Source organism: Taudactylus pleione, unplaced genomic scaffold, assembly GCF_031769625.1.
Source record: "Taudactylus pleione unplaced genomic scaffold, aTauple2 ptg000015l, whole genome shotgun sequence".
NCBI lineage: Eukaryota > Metazoa > Chordata > Amphibia > Anura > Myobatrachidae > Taudactylus > Taudactylus pleione.
This window is the reverse complement of record NW_028284417.1, coordinates 35,386,970-35,404,287: the sequence shown is the minus strand read 5'-3', so window position 1 is coordinate 35,404,287 and position 17,318 is coordinate 35,386,970. Positions and strand designations below refer to the sequence as shown.

The 17,318-nt window shown below is 50.7% G+C and overlaps 1 protein-coding gene across 11 annotated transcripts in view; it reads left to right on the top strand.

The window, feature by feature from the left end:
• USP45 (ubiquitin specific peptidase 45) overlaps positions 1-17,318 on the top strand; it is a 293,573-nt gene that overhangs the window by 529 nt on the left and 275,726 nt on the right. For 2 of the 11 annotated variants that reach the window (XM_088472232.1, XM_088472241.1), the window contains exon 2: positions 9,256-9,364. In XM_088472232.1, the coding sequence (XP_088328358.1) occupies positions 9,256-9,364 (109 nt within the window). The other 9 variants (XM_088472216.1, XM_088472244.1, XM_088472240.1 and 6 more) reach the window with 9 other exon arrangements.

Below are 17,318 nucleotides of genomic sequence, written 5' to 3'. Positions count from 1 at the left end.
TAATACATGGTCACTCATACATACTCTACAAACATATATACATACATATATACATAAATAGGTCGTAGCTGCTTCATCACATACTTAGGTGTGATTACATTGCTGTGCACTACCACCTGTCTCCATACCCTGCCTCCATAGCACGCCTCACTTGTCAGGGAATGCTGGTTAATGGGTTAGGAGTGTATGGATAGATATAGGATAATAGTTTACGTATATATATCTATCCCCTTGATTAATATTATAAATAGTGAATAATACAGCAGATGCAGCAATAAGAAGGTGATAGTCCGCCGTAGTACATGAGAAGGTCACTGCTACAGGCTGAGGGATGTGTCATGCTGCATGTCACACTGACTGACTGTTGTCTAAAGTTAGCTACAGTATGTGGGGTTTAGGGCCGGCAGGCTTCCGTAGCTGCTGCAGCACTGTCAGTCGCAGGCACAGAACCCACTGGGAACACGTGGGTGGTGGCGCACAGAGAGACTGGGCAGAGTACACTGTGAGTATCAGGATTCTTTCAGAGTGACTCAGTACAGAAGCAACAACAACCTCAGCTGCAGTGAGTGAGCGGCCGGCGTTGTACAGTAGGTAGTAGTGGATGTGTGTTCTAGTTCTACTGCACGTTGTTCCCTATTACACTGCACCGGGCTGCCAATGATATGACTGTATCCACCACACAGCATATCACAGCACTGGAAGACGTTAGTGGTACATGCCTCATACACAGTGTAGAGAGGTGCTGCCTGTGTTATGTATACTTCATTGTTTTATCCCTGTTTATACTAGTTAGGGATTTTGTGGGATTAAAAACACCTGGTGACATGGGTGGGGGGAGATGTATTACAGAGCATACATCGTGCTGCTATAGGTCTTGGTAAAGAGGCGAAGCAGGAAGCAGTACCGATAAGATGTAATGTAGTGAACCCCCTCCCCTTCGGCAATCTCCACCAGAGCTCTTCCCAGCCGGCTCCACTTGGCATGCGCAAGATCTCATGTGCAGCCCGGCAGCAGTCGCAGCAGGTACAGTGCTGTCCCTACTGTGGTGATAGGGAAACGACCGCTGCAGTTGTTGGAACGGTCAGTGCCAGTGATGGTTCATACATTGCATGGTACATTGGCACGCTATCTTGTAGATAACAGTGCCAATAATGACAGAGGCGCATAGTCATTTACCACCCAACCCCACAATACATGGGGGAAAAGAGGTATGCGCTGATACCACTCCTTCCTCATATCGCCCGGGTCATACATCTCTCCCAAAGTACAAAGCAATCAGTTTCTAATGTTGCGTACACACGTAGTGATCTGCTAGCGATATGATATAGCTGGCAGATCGTTATGCACACTCCCTGGTATGCTGGATGATCAATATTGATCATCCAGCACACCAACTACTTACCGACGGCTAAAGTTACCCGTGATCAATGATCGCAGGTCCCTATAGTAACTTGCTCGATATTGAGCAAGTTGACTGGCATGCATGGACGATATCGCTATCGGCCATACATGGACACACATCGCTGGTTGAAGGTAAGTTGGTAGGGACCATTTAAACTAACGATTTAAATGGAAACCAATCGTCCTTTAAAATCGCTATGTGTGTACGCACCATAACTAATTTTTCAAACAGTCTGTAAAATAACAGAAGCTGATTGGTTGGTACTTAATCTCTCTCCACTTTGTCTCTCTCCAAGGTTTGATACCTCTACCCCTGGATGTTTATCATACATCACAAACACATTTTAATACATAATGCAAATAATCCAAAGGTTATGTATCTTTAGAGATGATCAAATGTACTCGGGGCTGGCTTGAGCCCAATTTTTTTTAGTAAGTGAATACATTTTCAGCACCCCCTGGTGTACTAAATAAATTTAAAAAAAATGAAAGTGTCTTGTGGGAAAAGCTGTAACCACGAACCACACCCCATTTTTGTCATGCCCAGCGCTCCGGGTGCTGCTGGGCATACCCCCAGTCTAGGGATGGACATCGGAAGCCGATGTTTAGCAACCATCGATGTTTCCGATTTGATGGAAGTACTTTTGCCATCGAATACCGGAAATTTGATGGTTGCCAGCCATCAGATGCTGCTTCCAATGGCCATCCGATGGCTTTGCTGTGGGAGGCTATGCAGAGCAGCAGGTGAGTGGCTCTAGAATAGAAGCCGTGCGCATGCGCACAGCATCTATTCTCAAAGTAGGGTTAGCCCGGGGGCAGCCCAGCATCTCGTAGAGTGCTGGGCACGCCTCCACAATGATGTGGAAGGGGGAAGTAGCGAGGCTCTGCCTTCTTTTCAACAGGCTCAGCCCCCTTTCCATGCACAAGTATAACCTTCGTGATGGTTATGGTTGGGATGCGATGGCTAGTTGCTATTGCAGTGTATGATTTGATGTAGGAAGCCTGGCAACCATTACGATTTCCATCCCTATCCCAGTCCCTCTCTTCAGTGAATAGATGCGGCGTGCATGCGCACGGCATTTATTCACCGCCTGCTGTAAGCAAAGGAGATAGGTGGCCTCCTAAACCCCCTGTGTGCCACAGGTGTGAAGGCAGGACTGTGCCAGAAATGCAGGACTGTCCCACCAAAACCGGAATGGTTTGGAAGGAGGTGTATATGTAATTGTATATCACTTTTAGGTGCACTGTCGCGCTCTGATATTTACATTAGCCTTGGTATGTGTTGTGACGCATGAGGCTGCACACCCAAGAGTGGTAGATCCATCTCATAAAATGGTCCCTGTTGTGACAAAATATTTCTATGTGGAGAATGATGTAGGGTGAAACACATACAGTATAGGAGGAGAAAATAGTTCAGAATAAGCTATTTCATTTGAATTAATATTAATGAATAAGCAATTAACTGGATAACAGTGTAAGTGATTAAAACAGTTGAATATTAATGACCACTTTCGCTGTAAAGGGGCCTATCCATTAGGAGATGTATTTCTGAGCGACGAAAGACAAAAGATATCCCTTGAAAATTCCGGTGGCTACGCAGAACGATATCGGTCATGTAGATGACCGATTTTGCAACCGATATCACAAACGATGAACGATATCGCATGACTTTTTTTTAACCACGCCGCTCCCGTGACCGCCACACTACCGCACTATAAACAAGCCTGCTACCCCCTGCTATAAACTACCCCGCAAACACCCCCACTATAAACAACCCCCTGCTACCCCACCCGCACTGCACTATTATTGTTTATAATATAAATTATATTCTATAATAATAGAACCCCTCTACACTATAAACAATCCCCCATAGCTGCACTGTACTTACCTTTATAGTTTTCCAAAGCTGTGTTGTCCCCCGGCGCTCTGTAGCTGCTGCTGCTTCTCTCCAGGGAACGGTGGCTGGAATTCGGAGCATCCTGGGAGTGGCTTTCTAAAAAATATCTTTCGTCGTTTACCGCATATAAACTGCACGATATTGCTAATATCGTACAGCTAGATGCGATAATTGACCAACATGTTGGAGAGATGATAGATGCGATTTATCGGCCGCAGGAGTGCGCATCTGTCATCGTTCAGGGCCTATTCATTAGCAGATATTGAACGATATATCGTCCAATCATTCATTTTATCTGCTAATGGATAGGCCCCTTAAGAGTGATTTATTTTGGAAAGAAAGTGTGTGTTGTACAGTGAATTGTACTGGCAGGATGTGCTTAATGCTGCTTCAGGGTCAGGGCTGGCATGTCTGCTCAGTGGGCCTGATTCAGACCCGCTCGCAAGCGCTCAAGCGGGTCGATGGTGCCCTAGTGCGCATGCGCACGACGGAGGGAGCTCCGTCGTGCGCATTCGCGAGACCCGGGGAGCGACGGGGAAGCCGTCGCTCCAGGTCTCGCACCAAAGGGGGCGTGCTGTCGATGTTGATTGACAGCACGCCCCCTTTGGTGGGCGTGCCAGGGGCGTGGCTGCCAGACAGAGGCGTTCCCATGGGAACGCCTACCGTCTGGGTCTGGCCCCACTGACATCACTAGTGATGTCAGTGGGAGTGATTTTGGCTCTGACAGAGCCAAAATCACTCCTGGGCTTGCGGTCACCGAGACCCTACCGCAGGGTCTCGTCGCAAGCCCGATGGTCGCGATGGTCTTGACCATTGCGACCATCATCATGGACGCTTGCATAAGCTGTGGGTGGTAACCCACAGCTATGCGAGCGTCCAAGAGGCCGCTCCAAGTTTAGGTAGGAGGGCCCTGATTCAGAGCGAGCGCTCTTGTCAGAGCGTCCGGCTCTGAATCAGGCCCAGTGTTTGCTGTGCCGGACTCTGAAGTGGCTGCTCAGGCAAGTCCTGTTCAGGTTCTTTGGTGAGGATTAATGTTGGGTCCTTTGAGTTATGTAGTAAATTGGACATTTCTTGATTTTTTTTTTTCTGTCAGAATTGTGAATGGCAGAGATGTGCTGCTTTTCTGTGAGAGATGTTACTGTTTACACTTGGCGAGTGATACGGCTGTGGCTTTGTGATGAGGCTCAGATTACAGTTGGAAGTAGACCAGGCCGTCGGGAAATAATGCACGGTCATGTCATCTAGTGTGTACAATCATGCTGGTTTTATCTCTCTCACTATTCCACACCATTTTATATATATATATATATATATATATATATATAATATATATATATATATATATATATATATATGGGTTGGGTACGGGATCCCGGCGGTCACAATACCGACAGCTGTATCCCAACAGACAGTAGTGTTCCCTCTAGCTCCGACGGGAGGCAGGGCGCCGGAGCTAGAGAGGGCATGTTCATGCGCGCGCGACCGAGAAGGGGGCGTGGTCATCGAAAAGGGGGCGTGTCTATAAGACGCGTCCCCTTTTCGGCACTCTTGGGGGCGTGCCCGGCACTTACGGACACGCCGGGCAGCCCCCAAGCCCTGCAGACAGGGAGAATAGATGCCGGGCGCATGCGACCGGCGTCTATTCTCCGGCGGTGACCGGGTCACAGCACATTTCTTCACCCGCGGGACACTGCGACCCGCGGGTGACGGCGGTTCCCGCAGGCTGTTAGGGCAGGACGCTTTTTGCCCTCCTTCTGGAGGGCAGGGCGCTTTTTGCCTTCCAGAAAGAGGGCAGGGCGCCGCGCCCCGCTAAAACAGCCTAGCAGGAACGCTAGACAGAATCCCGTACCCGACTATAGCGTTCCCTCTAGGCTGTTTTAGCGGGGCGCTGCGCCCTGCCCTCCTCCTGGAGGGCAAAAAAGCACCCTGCCCTCACCGCACAGTGCACCGCTAAGACAGCCTGCGGGTGCCGTCTTCACCCGCGGGTCGCAGTGTCCCGCGGGTGGGGAAATGTGTGGTGACCCAGTCACTGCCAGTGAATAGACGCTGGGCGCATTCGCCCGGCATCTATTCTACCTGTCAGCAGCGCTTGGGGGCTGCCCGGCGTGTCCATATGTGCCGGACACGCCCCCAAGACTGACGAAAAGGTGACGTGTCTTATAGACACGCCCCCTTCTCAATGGCCAAGCCCCCTTTTCGGGTGCTCGCACCCGAAAAGCGCCCGCGGAATTGCCCTCTCTCGCTCCGGCAACCTTCCTGCCACCGGAGCTAAAGTGAACACTACAACTAGGTGAGTACACTAACCCCCCCACAGCCTAACCCTAACCCTGCCCCTATTGCCTAACTCTCTAATCCCGAAACCTAACCCTAATACTAACCGAAGAAATGCCTAGTGTTCACTCTAGGTCCGGCGGCAGGCAGGGCGCCGGACCTAGAACAAGGGCACTTCTGCACTCGTGTCCGAAAAGGGTGTGTGGCCAATGAAAAGGGGGCATGTCTTTATGACGCTTTCCCTTTTCGTCACCCTTGGGGGTGTGCCCGGCACTTACGGACATGCCGGACAGCCCCCAAGCCGCGGTCAGTGTGAATGGATGCCGGGCGCATGACCGCTGCTCTGCCGTTTTCCCCACCTGCAAGACACCGCGGGTGGAAGACAGAACTCGCAGGCTGTTTCAGCGGGGCGCTGGAAGGCAGGGTGCTTTCTTTTCTCTCTCTCTCTCTCCCTCTCCTTCTCCCTCTGATGATAAAAGTTACAGCAGTGTATTACGGAATCGGGATGTAATGCCGCCGGATCTAAATACCGACAGTGGAAGGCCGAACAATAAAGATCTGACTAGGGCTCGTAAGTACCTAACCCTAAGTCCCCTCCAGGGGTGCCTAAACCTAATCCTCTCCCTTCCCGCACCCTAAACCTAACCCTCCCGAGGGGGTGCCTAACCCTAACCTCCCCCCAGTGGTGCCTAACCCTAAACCCACTTTCCCCTAGCCTAACCCTCCCTCCCTCCCTCCCTCCCTCCCTCCCTCCCTCCCTCCCCGGGAAGGGGGGCTAACCCCAAGTCCCCCCGGGGGTGCCTAATCCTAACCCTCACGGCTAACAGCTACAGAGCCCCGGCTCACCTTCTTTTGTGATGCCGGGTGTCAGAATTTCGGCGTCAGGCTAAAGATAGGCGTCAGTATTTAGACGCCTATCTTTAGTCCCTCGTCAAGTTTCCAGTTTCCAGAGATTTTCACCTCCGAGGCAGTCCTTGCCATCATCCACTTGTCCTCATCTGTGCTCCTCATGCTGCTACTGGGCTGCTCCAACATCCAGTCTCAGCTCACCGGTTTTTTTTTTCTTACTGAGAAGCCGAGCACACTGAGCAGCCGCCACAGCTTCCAGTCTCATAGAAAATAGCCAACACAGCTTCCAGTCTCACCCACTGCAGCGTCCAGCCAGCCCCTGCTCGCATGGCGTCACCTTGCTCCTTCCATACAAAGGGGCCGCCCCTTACAAGCCCGGGAACGGCAGCTGTTTCGCAGTGATACAGTCTACCCAAGCTCATCTGCGCCTGCAGTCGGGGGTATATTGAAATTAGCATGTTGCACCCAGGGCTCCCGCTATGTGGCGCCATACTCGGCCGTGTAACATTGTATATATAGAACCGGCCCTGCATGTACTGCTTCTGAGAGGTGCAGGTGATGAGAAATTTCTCCATTTGGTGCCTTGTTTTGACTCCAGGCACTTGGAGAGGCGTGGGGTTGTGATGAGGCGCTCTGTGGAAAAATGTAAACATCACGCAAAAATTCCATAAAATACTGCTCAGTTTAACCTCATTTATGGCTAAAGCTGGGTACACACCTCTTAGATGTCTCGAGCCAGCTACACGCCGATGCGATGTTACAATGTCTATCACCGCAGTACACACTGTGATATCTGCCATACAACAACGCAATATATATCGTTACATGCTTAATGTAACAACACTTTGTCGTCCGTGGCATTGTCCCATCTTACGTGCAGCACATTTTATGGGAAGATGTGATGACCCAATTCATCAAATGATGATTGGACCAAATTCATCAAATGATGAATTGGGTGGATTTGGGGATACACACTATACAACGTGACTAGCCTCTGAGAAGGGTGCGAGCAGAAATCACGTTGTGTGCACCCTCGTGTCTAGTCGCGGGCGGTAATTTAATAGCTCCAGGCACTTAACCTAGGAACTATAGCCTAGTGGTAAGTCCTGCAGCTAATTGAATATGGCCCGTATAGCTGTACAAAGTGAGGCACCTGCTTCTGGGAATAAACTTATTGAACTGTGGGCCTGATTCAGAGCCGACGCTCTGACCAGAGCGCTCGCTCTGAATCAGGGCCCTCCTACCTAAAATTGGAGCGGCCTCCTGGCCGCTCGCATAGCTGTGGGTGACCACCCACAGCTTATGCGAGCGGCCAAAATGATGGTCGCGATGGTCTTGACCATCGGGCTTGCGACGAGACCCTGCGGTAGGGTCTCGCTGCCGCAAGCCCAGGAGTGCTTTTGGCTCTATCAGAGCCAAAAGCACTCCCACTGACACTAGTGGGAGTGATGTCAGTGGGGCCGGCCCCAGACGGTAGGCGTTCCCATGAGAACGCCTCCGTCTGGGCAGCAGCGCCCCCGGCACGCCCGCCAAAGGGGGCGTGCTGTCACTCACCATCGACAGCACGCCCCCTTTGGTGCGAGACCCATAGTGACGGCTGGCCATCGCTATGCGGCTTTCGCGCATGCGCACGACGGAGCTCCCTCCGTCATGCGCACTAGGGCACCATCGACCCGCTTGTGAGCGCTCGCGAGCGGGTCTGAATCAGGCACTGTCTTAGCCATTTTCCACGACCTCCTATAAAACTACAAACATACCAAGCTTTTTCTGTCTATATCTCTCATCTGTTTGGTGATTGTAGCATACACTTTATTTGGAATAGAGATTATCATAGATATATTTACCAATTGTGAACATTTTCTAAAAAATGTCATAGAGTCAAATCAGTTAGGAGTGAGTTTGATTAATTAAACTCGCATACATCAGGCGAATGCACGTTTCCCCGAGAAGTTTGTTGTTTAATAAAAAAATGTAATTTGCAGTACTTGCGGCGAGGGTGTGCAACTTTCCTACAATAAGTCACTTGGGAGCAGTGCATGAAAAAATGGGGAAACTATCCTGGACCCCCAAAAATGACAACTGAGATAGCAGGATAATATAGAAGGCTGTCAGCGGCAATAAGGAAAGTAATAGAGGTTCAAAATACCGAAGGTGTCAAATGGCTGATTTTTGCACTTTTATATCTTTTATATTAATGATTGAAAAATGATAGCAAGCATGTGTTTTCAGCAAATGAAGTCTTTCCAGCATTTTGGGGTACAGGAAAATGTCTGTATAGTTATCTTCAGTAATTTTATACAAGTTTTGTAAAAAGTTGGAATAAACATTTTTAGCTCTCATCTGCAAGTCCAAAAATCCTTCTAACATCAATACAATACTTCCACATACCTCTCTAAACCATTACATTTATATTAGGTGCCAGAAATTGAAAAAAAAATCTATGTGCCTTCTAAATATCAATAACAAAATGTCCACAAAGGGGAAGAACAACATATCCTTTAATCCCTGTGGTTTCTATTTTCTAACTAACCAAAATATTTCAGTTTATTCTGTAGAGACTGGGTTTGGCCCAGTAGCTGCCTATTAGACAATCCATGCCTTTGTTTACCACAGGGCTATCATTACACAAATGCTAATATTCTAGTCTCGTAAGAGCAGTGTTTGGCTGTGCACGTCACCACTTATCATGGTAGACTCAACATAACTAATTTTCATGAGCACCTCTGGGCTGCAAAGACAATCTAGTCATGTTGCTATGTGCCGTTCTGGAAGGGCAGCCAAGCTGCTGATTGAATAGTCCCCCCTTAAAATTGTTCTTTTTTATTTTATGTTTGAAGCAAGAAATGAGAGTGAAAGATCAGTCCTCATGCGGAGGTCCTGAGAAGGCCAGGAGGAGTAGGAGAACCAACAGACCTCCAGATGAGGATTCCTCAGATGACATTGTTGGTATGATAATCCTTAGTTCTAATATGATCAATGTCTATTTTTATGTGACATGCCAAGGGTTCTTGTCTGTTAAAATAAATGTAAACTAATATTAGCTATGTGATATTTGTTTTTCTTTTTTTACCCTTTAGCAAAACCGTTACATTTTAATACATGTTAAAGTGCAACAGAATATGCCAGCACTATATACAGTGGCTTTAAATAGTGTTTGCCCCTTCCTGATTTCCTCTATTTGTGCATATGAAGTGTTTTTAGATCTTTAAGCAAAACTGAATAGAAGACAATGGCAACCTAAGTAAACACAAAAATGATCATTTCATCTTTTGATGAGGTCTCAATTAACCCAATAATAATCAGATTTACAAAATAATATTTGAAGCGCAAAAGTAAGGTTTTTTTATTACAAGATATCCATGCCAGCATGAGGATAGTTCTAGAATGAAGAAGTGGCCCCCAATATTGTTTATACACTCATTCTTATACTCCATCAGTTACTATGCAGATTTAACCGAACCAACAAATCGCATAACACGATATACTGTAAAATACACATTAGGATACGTATAAAAAGGAATATGGCCAAAAACTCAAGGCTTGAAAGGGAGAGCTGACTCAAAGTCTAGGGCATTCTGACTATTGACGGGCAAAGCATCTTATCTTAATCTGGAACATTTTAGTACATTCTGTATATATGCTAAATGCTCTTCAACTAGATTAGCTCAGTACATTGCATCTCTGAGATCACAGGTTCTAATAAATTGCCATAAAACTACATGAATCTGACTAAAGTGAAAACATGTTGTCACAAATATACTTTCTACTTCAGGGTTGACCTTGGGGGCCCACAGGGTTGACCTTGGGGTATAGCTGGATCTGGATCCATGGGCACCACACAGTTAAAGCTTTTGCTGCCCCCAGGATGCACTGGGTCCATCCTCCTCTATACTCCGCCCCAGTCACAGGCACCTCAGTTTTAGTTTTTGCCTGGCCGGAGTCGGGTCACCTTCGCGTAGGGGGGCTGCTTAGCAGTCCCTAAGCTACTTTTTAGAGTCTTTTAATTACATTTTCTACTTCAGGGTCCATAGGGTATCCACAGGATACCTTGGGGTATAGGTGTGACGTCAGTCGCAGGGCACCAAAGAGTTAAGCTTTCAGCCTCCCAGGATGCACTAGGTCCCCCTCCTATACCCCGCCCCCGGGCCAAGGCACCCCAGTTTAGTTTGGTGCCCGGCCGGAGTCGGGTGCACCTGTTGGAGTGGGGGCTAGAAGAGCCCCTGAAGCTTTTTCTTCATGCAGCTGTGGCTGCACATCTGGATGAACAGCATGGACAGTCAGTCCTGACGTCCATGCTGTCTTCCCTACACCCCGCCAGTACCAGAACGCCGGTACTGATCCGGGGATGCTGGTGGGCGTCTGGGGTCACAGCTAGCGGTGACCCCAGATGCTCCGGACCATGGCCGGATTCAAGGGGGACAGAGGTAAGCAGCGGGGTCCCGCGGTGGGTCCCCGCTGATCACATGGTCCTAAGTCCCCAGGCAGGGGGCTCCCTGGGGACTGGCTGCAGCGTGGAGCCAGGCGACCAACCTGCGCTTCCACTACCCCCTGGGACAGCGGACCGCAGCAGAGCGGTAGCGCTGCGGCGTCCCAGGGGTTAAATGCATGCCAGGGGAGCGCGCCTTCCCTGTCTCACAGCCGGCGCCTCCCCCGCTGCACACAGCCCTCTCTGCATGCTGCCGACTGGTCCTGTGGCAGCGCTCCTCCCCCAGGCCAGCCTCCTCTCTGCTCCTCGGCGGCCATCTTCTCCAGAACGCATGGTGAACGCTGCTGGAAGCGCTGGACGGAAGCATCGTGGTCTGGGTCCCCCCGCATACCTCTCCTCCGCTGTGGCTCAGGTCTGTGTATGCAGCGCTGTGTCCTACCAGGCCCTGTGTCTGTGTAGTTGAGTGATCAGCGCTGTTAGTGCAGGAATTGTTATTTCTCTGCATTGTATGTGACTGTGCTAGCGCTGCCTGTAACTTTTCTTCTCTAAACTGTCAGCTTTATTACTGTCCCTGTTCTTCTGCTAAAGCCCTTGCGGTGCTGCAGGGTGGTCTCTCGCCTATTTAATACTTAATTGGTGAGAGAGGTCACATACGTGGTGCCATCATGTCTGAAAGTGATTTTCCCCTCCGGCTACAGTGTACCACGTGCAAAGTACCGTTAGCGGAGGGGGAGGGTAGCGCGGAGGGCCTTTGCCTGCAGTGTTTGTCCATGGCGCGGCCTATTACGGTTACAGCACCGGTACAGGAGCCGCCCTGGGCTTGTTTCGCTCAGGCGTTAACAGCTTTAGTGGGCCAGTTAGCTCCGCAGCCCGCGTTTACTCCGATGGGTTTGTCCCAGCAGTCTGTGGTGTCGTCACCCATGCAGGGATTCCCACGACAATTGGTGGTACCCCACAGTCTCCCTATTTCCCCGCTCCCGGGTTCTCAGGAGCCAGCGTGGGTTAACTCCCTGACGAGTTCTGTACAGCACTTGTCGGATGTGTTGCAAGGGGAGTCTGTGATGCGGCCTCATAAAAGGCCGGTGGCGTCTCTGTCCGCTCCTTATGAGGATGACGAAGGGACGTCTGATGATGGGGAGATTCTGGATCCTTACGATCAGGAACCTCTCCATACTAAGGACGCTGATGCTAAGTCCAAAGTATATATTCCTGGACTTATTCGGGCGGTCCGCACAGCCTTGGTGATTGAGGACGCAGTTCCCCCAGCGGCTAAATCTAAGTATGCCTTTTTCAAAGATGTGAAGGGCGATGCCACAGTCTTTCCTCTTTCGGGTCAGTTGGTGGACCATATAGAGGAGGCGTGGAAACAACCTGGCAAAAGATACCAGCCGCAGAGACGCCTGGCGGTGGCTTATCCGTTCGCGGATAATTATTTTGCTAAGTGGGAATCCCCTCCACAGGTGGATTTTCACGTGACCCGTCTTGTCCGTAGTGCCACATTGCCGATGCCATCCATGTCCTCCCTTAAGGATGCTACGGACCGCAAGGTAGAAATCTGCTTATTCCCTTGCAGGGGGGGCAGCACGACCGGCTATGGCCATTTGCTGGGTTGCCAGAGCGATGGAGCGCTGGGCGGATTCATTAGAGGCTTCTTTTGAATCCGACTGTCCGGCCGAACAGGCGGAGTTGATTGGCAATCTCCGTGATTCGGCCACCTACATCAACGAGGCGGCTCTAGACATTAGTACTCTGGTGTCTAGAATTTCTTCAGCAGCGGTAGCTGCTCGTCGCACCTTGTGGCTGCGATCCTGGAAGGCGGACGCAGATTCCAAGAAAGGTCTGGAAGCGTTGCCGTTTACCGGAGAAGTTCTCTTCGGTCCGGATCTGGATAAGATTGTGGCCACGCTGGCGGCAGCCAAATCTGCTTGTCTCCCGTCGGCCGCTGCTCCTTCTGGTTCGGGACCATCGTCCTTTCGGTCATCTAGGGCCCAGGGCAGGCCCAAACCACAGTCGTTTCCTCGACAGGCTGGCCCTAAGAAATCGGTCAAGCCCCGGAAGCAGGCATGGAGTACCAGACGTCCGGCCCCCAAGCCAGATGACAAGCCTGCGGCCTGACGGTCCGGGCCTCCCTTTGGGGGATCCCAGGGTGGGAGGCCGCCTGCTACAGTTCGCCCAGTGTTGGTCGACCACTACGACAGACACTTGGGTTCTGGAGGTGGTTTCCCACGGATACGCCCTCTCCTTCCGGCACAGACCCCCGGCTCGCTTCTTCACCACGGGTCTCCCATCAGACCGGAACAAGGCTACGGAGCTGCGGAAGGTATTGCACACTATGCTCCAGGCTGGAGTTATAGTGGCTGTTCCATTCTCCCAGAGGGGCCAGGGTTTCTATTCAAATCTATTTTTGGTACAGAAACCCAATGGGTCATATCGTCCGATTCTCAACCTCAAAGCACTCAACAAGTCTTTGCGGGTCCCGAAGTTTCGGATGGAGACCCTACGGTCCATCATTCTGGCGCTGGAACCTGGGGACTACTTGGTGTCATGGGACATACAGGACGCTTACCTGCATGTCCCTATTCTTTTGCGCCATCAACAGTTCCTCAGGTTTGCAATCCGCAGCGACCACTTCCAGTTTCGGGCGTTACCTTTTGGCCTGGCAACAGCACCACGTGTTTTCACCAAGGTGATGGCGGTCATGGCGGCTTCTCTGCGGCTGCAGGGAGTCCGCATGTTGCCGTATTTGGACGACCTGTTATTGGTGGCAGGATCTCCAGAGCTCCTGTTACGCCACTTGGACCTGACCATTGCACTGCTGCAACGGCACGGCTGGCTAATCAACTGGCAGAAGTCCACTCTAATCCCGTCTCGGAGGATTCTGCATCTTGGAGCCTTATTGGACTCGGGACAGCAAAGGATCTTCGTGACGGAGGACAAGATCTCTGCTTTACAGTCAAGGGTGCGCAGTTGCCTGCACAGCCGCCGGGTGTCCTTACACTCGGCGATGAGGTTACTGGGCTCCATGGTGTCGGTGTTCGACATGGTGGAATACGCCCAGTTTCACTCCAGACCTCTGCAGCACCTGATCCTGTCCAAGTGGAATGGGCTGCCTCAGTCTCTGAAGTCCCAGACGATTGTGCTCACCCAGGAGGTTCGCCTGTCCCTTGCGTGGTGGTTACAGACGACCCACCTCAACAAGGGACGTCCGTTCTGGGTTCCAAATTGGGTCCTGTTGACAACGGACGCCAGTCTTCGGGGCTGGGGAGCAGTTTCGGGTCCACACTTGTTCCAGGGCAGGTGGACGCCGACAGAAGCGGAGCTTCCAATAAATATCTTGGAACTCCGTGCGGTCTTCAATGCTCTCCAGCAGGCACAGCGGTTTCTCCAGGGTCGCCCGGTGCAGGTCCAGTCGGACAACGCTACCACCGTGGCCTACATAAACAGGCAAGGAGGAACTCGCAGTCGGGCGGCTCTCGTAGACGTCTCTCGGATCCTGGTTTGGGCGGAGCGCAATCTTCCGGCCATATCAGCGGTCTTCATCCCGGGAGTGCTAAATTGGGAGGCGGACTTTCTAAGTCGCCAGGACGTTCATCCGGGGGAATGGTCCCTGCACCCGGACGTTTTTCAACTACTGGTGGACAGGTGGGGTCTTCCAGAAATCGACCTCATGGCGTCCCGGCACAACAACAAGTTGCCGGTGTACGGGTCTCGCACAAGAGACGAAGGGGCATCTCTGGTGGATGCTCTGTCCGTCCGGTGGACGTTCCGGTTCGCATACCTGTTCCCTCCGGTCTCCCTTCTTCCACGGGTAATCCGGAAATTCAAACAGGAAGGAGGGACGCTCCTGTTGATAGCTCCCGCGTGGCCCAGACGGCACTGGTTCTCAGACCTTCAGGGTCTGTCCGTGGACAGTCCTCTGCGGTTGCCGCTACGACCGGACCTTCTGTCTCAGGGTCCTTGCCTTCACCCGGACCTGACTCGGCTGTCTTTGACGGCGTGGCTGTTGAGACGGCCATGCTGAGGTCCCGGGGGTTTTCCAGCTCTGTGGTGCGTACCATGTTACGAGCTCGGAAACCGTCTTCCGCGAGGATATACCATCGCGTGTGGCATACGTTCTTCCAGTGGTGTCGACCGAGAGGTTATGCACCGCGGGAGTTTCGTCTGTCTCGGATTCTCGCCTTCCTGCAAGCGGGACTAGATCATGGGCTTCGCCTTGCTTCTTTGAAGGTACAGGTTTCGGCCCTATCTGTCTGGTTTCACGATGTGCGCACCTTTATGCAGGGTGTTCTCCGCATTCAGCCGCCCTTTGTTCCACCTGTGGCGCCTTGGGATTTGGCTGTGGTCCTGAGGGCTCTCCAAGGACCGCCGTTTGAACCACTGGGCTCAGTGGATCTTAAATGGCTAACAGCTAAGACTGTTTTCCTTCTGGCCATTGCTTCGGCCAGACGTGTTTCTGAGTTAGGGGCTCTTTCTTGTAGACCCCCTTTCTTGGTTTTTTTATGGGAACAGGGCAGTGCTCCGCACTCGGCCCGAGTTTCTTCCCAAAGTTGTTTCCCAGTTTCATGTTAACGAGGAAATAGTTGTTCCGGCCTTTAACTCACCGGGTCTTTCCGTGGGTGAGGCCTCTTTGGATGTTGTGCGGGCCTTAAGGACTTATGTTGACCGCACTTCTTCGTTTAGGAAGTCGGACGCTTTGTTTGTCCTCTATGGCTTCCGTAAAAAGGGTTGGCCTGCTTTAAAGCAAACTTTGGCAGCCTGGATCCGTATGGCTATTTCTGAAGCTTATCTTCATGAAGGCCTACCGGTCCCTCCTTCTCTGAAGGCTCATTCCACTAGGTCTGTGGGTCCTTCGTGGGCAGCTCGACGTGGTGCCTCGGCAGTTCAGATCTGCAAGGCTGCTACGTGGTCTTCTGTCCATACCTTCGTGAGGTATTACAGGTTTGACACCTTCGCCTCTCAGGATGCTTCCTTCGGGCGGCGGATTCTCCTTTCTGCACAGGAGCGTCCCCACCCTTAAAGGATACTGCTTTGGGACATCCCCAAGGTATCCTGTGGATAGCCTATGGACCCTGAAGTAGAAAATATGAGATATGGTAAGAACTTACCCTTGTTATCTCTATTTCTACGAAGTCCATAGGGTTCCACAGGACTCCCGCCCTGTCGCACCTGTGCTGCAGATGGGCTTTGCTCTGGTCACCGGTTTTCCGTCTCCCTCTGGTGAGAATGTGATTCTTGTATGTGTCCAGATCTTTGTTCTCTCTCTTCCTTCTCCTCCTCCGGCCTATGGCTTGGTAACTAACTGAGGTGCCTTGGCCCGGGGGCGGGGTATAGGAGGGGGACCTAGTGCATCCTGGGAGGCTGAAAGCTTAACTCTTTGGTGCCCTGCGACTGACGTCACACCTATACCCCAAGGTATCCTGTGGAACCCTATGGACTTCGTAGAAATAGAGATAACAAGGGTAAGTTCTTACCATATCTCATATTTTTTATTGACTCTTCAGAGCAGCAGCATCAGACTGTCCATCGGACGTCCAAGCTGCTGCTCCTACACCCTGCTGGTGCTGCAACGCCAGTACAGATCTGGGGATTTTTGCTAGCCAGGGGAGGCAGGCATCCCTGTTTAGCGGCTCCTCAGCTTAGCGCGCCTTTCCGCTTAGGTCTTGCGACGCTGAGCTGCTTCCTCCTGCGGCCACTCCTCCTCTGAGGTCTCCGGCGGCCATCTTCTCTCCAGTGGCAGCGAAGATCTCACAGGCAGTGTGTGGTCAGTCCCCCTGTGTACCTCTCCCCTGCTAAAGGACAGCATACACAGCACTATAGCCCTCCCAGACGTTGAATCTGGGCGGTTGATTGTAGTGACAAGGTGCAGTGAGTATTAACTTTCTGCATTGTATGTGACTTTTGCTAGTGCTGACTGTCTGTGCTTTATTTCTACTTACTGTCAGTCTATGACTATCCCTTTCCTTCTCCTACAGCCCTGACAGGGCTTCTCTTGGATCTCACTTATATAAATTAATGTATTTGTGAGGTCGGTCACATACTGTTGTCTGCTACACGGTGCCATATTTGTGGGCTTGTGTGCTGCATGCTTGTGGGTGCGCCAAGAGTAAACACTGAGCTTCCCTGTTGTGTTGCTATATATATCATATTTAGGGACTGTTGGCTACCTCAGGCACTGTGGAGAACTACCTCTCTCCTTCAATCAGATAAGCTGCTTAAAAATATCAACTTTCCTCTACTTTGTTTTTATCTATTTACTGCCAGTCGTTGTTTTTATGGTCATATTTATTTATATATTTTTATGTGCACTGTTTTTCAATAAATTGTCATAATTTTTATTATACTTGGCACTAGCACTTTGTTTCAGATTCACTATATTTTTGCACTAGCACTTTGTTGTCTATATGAGTTCAACAAAAAATTTTTTTTTTTTTATCTAGATGTAATCAGATATATCATATTTTGCACTAAGCACTT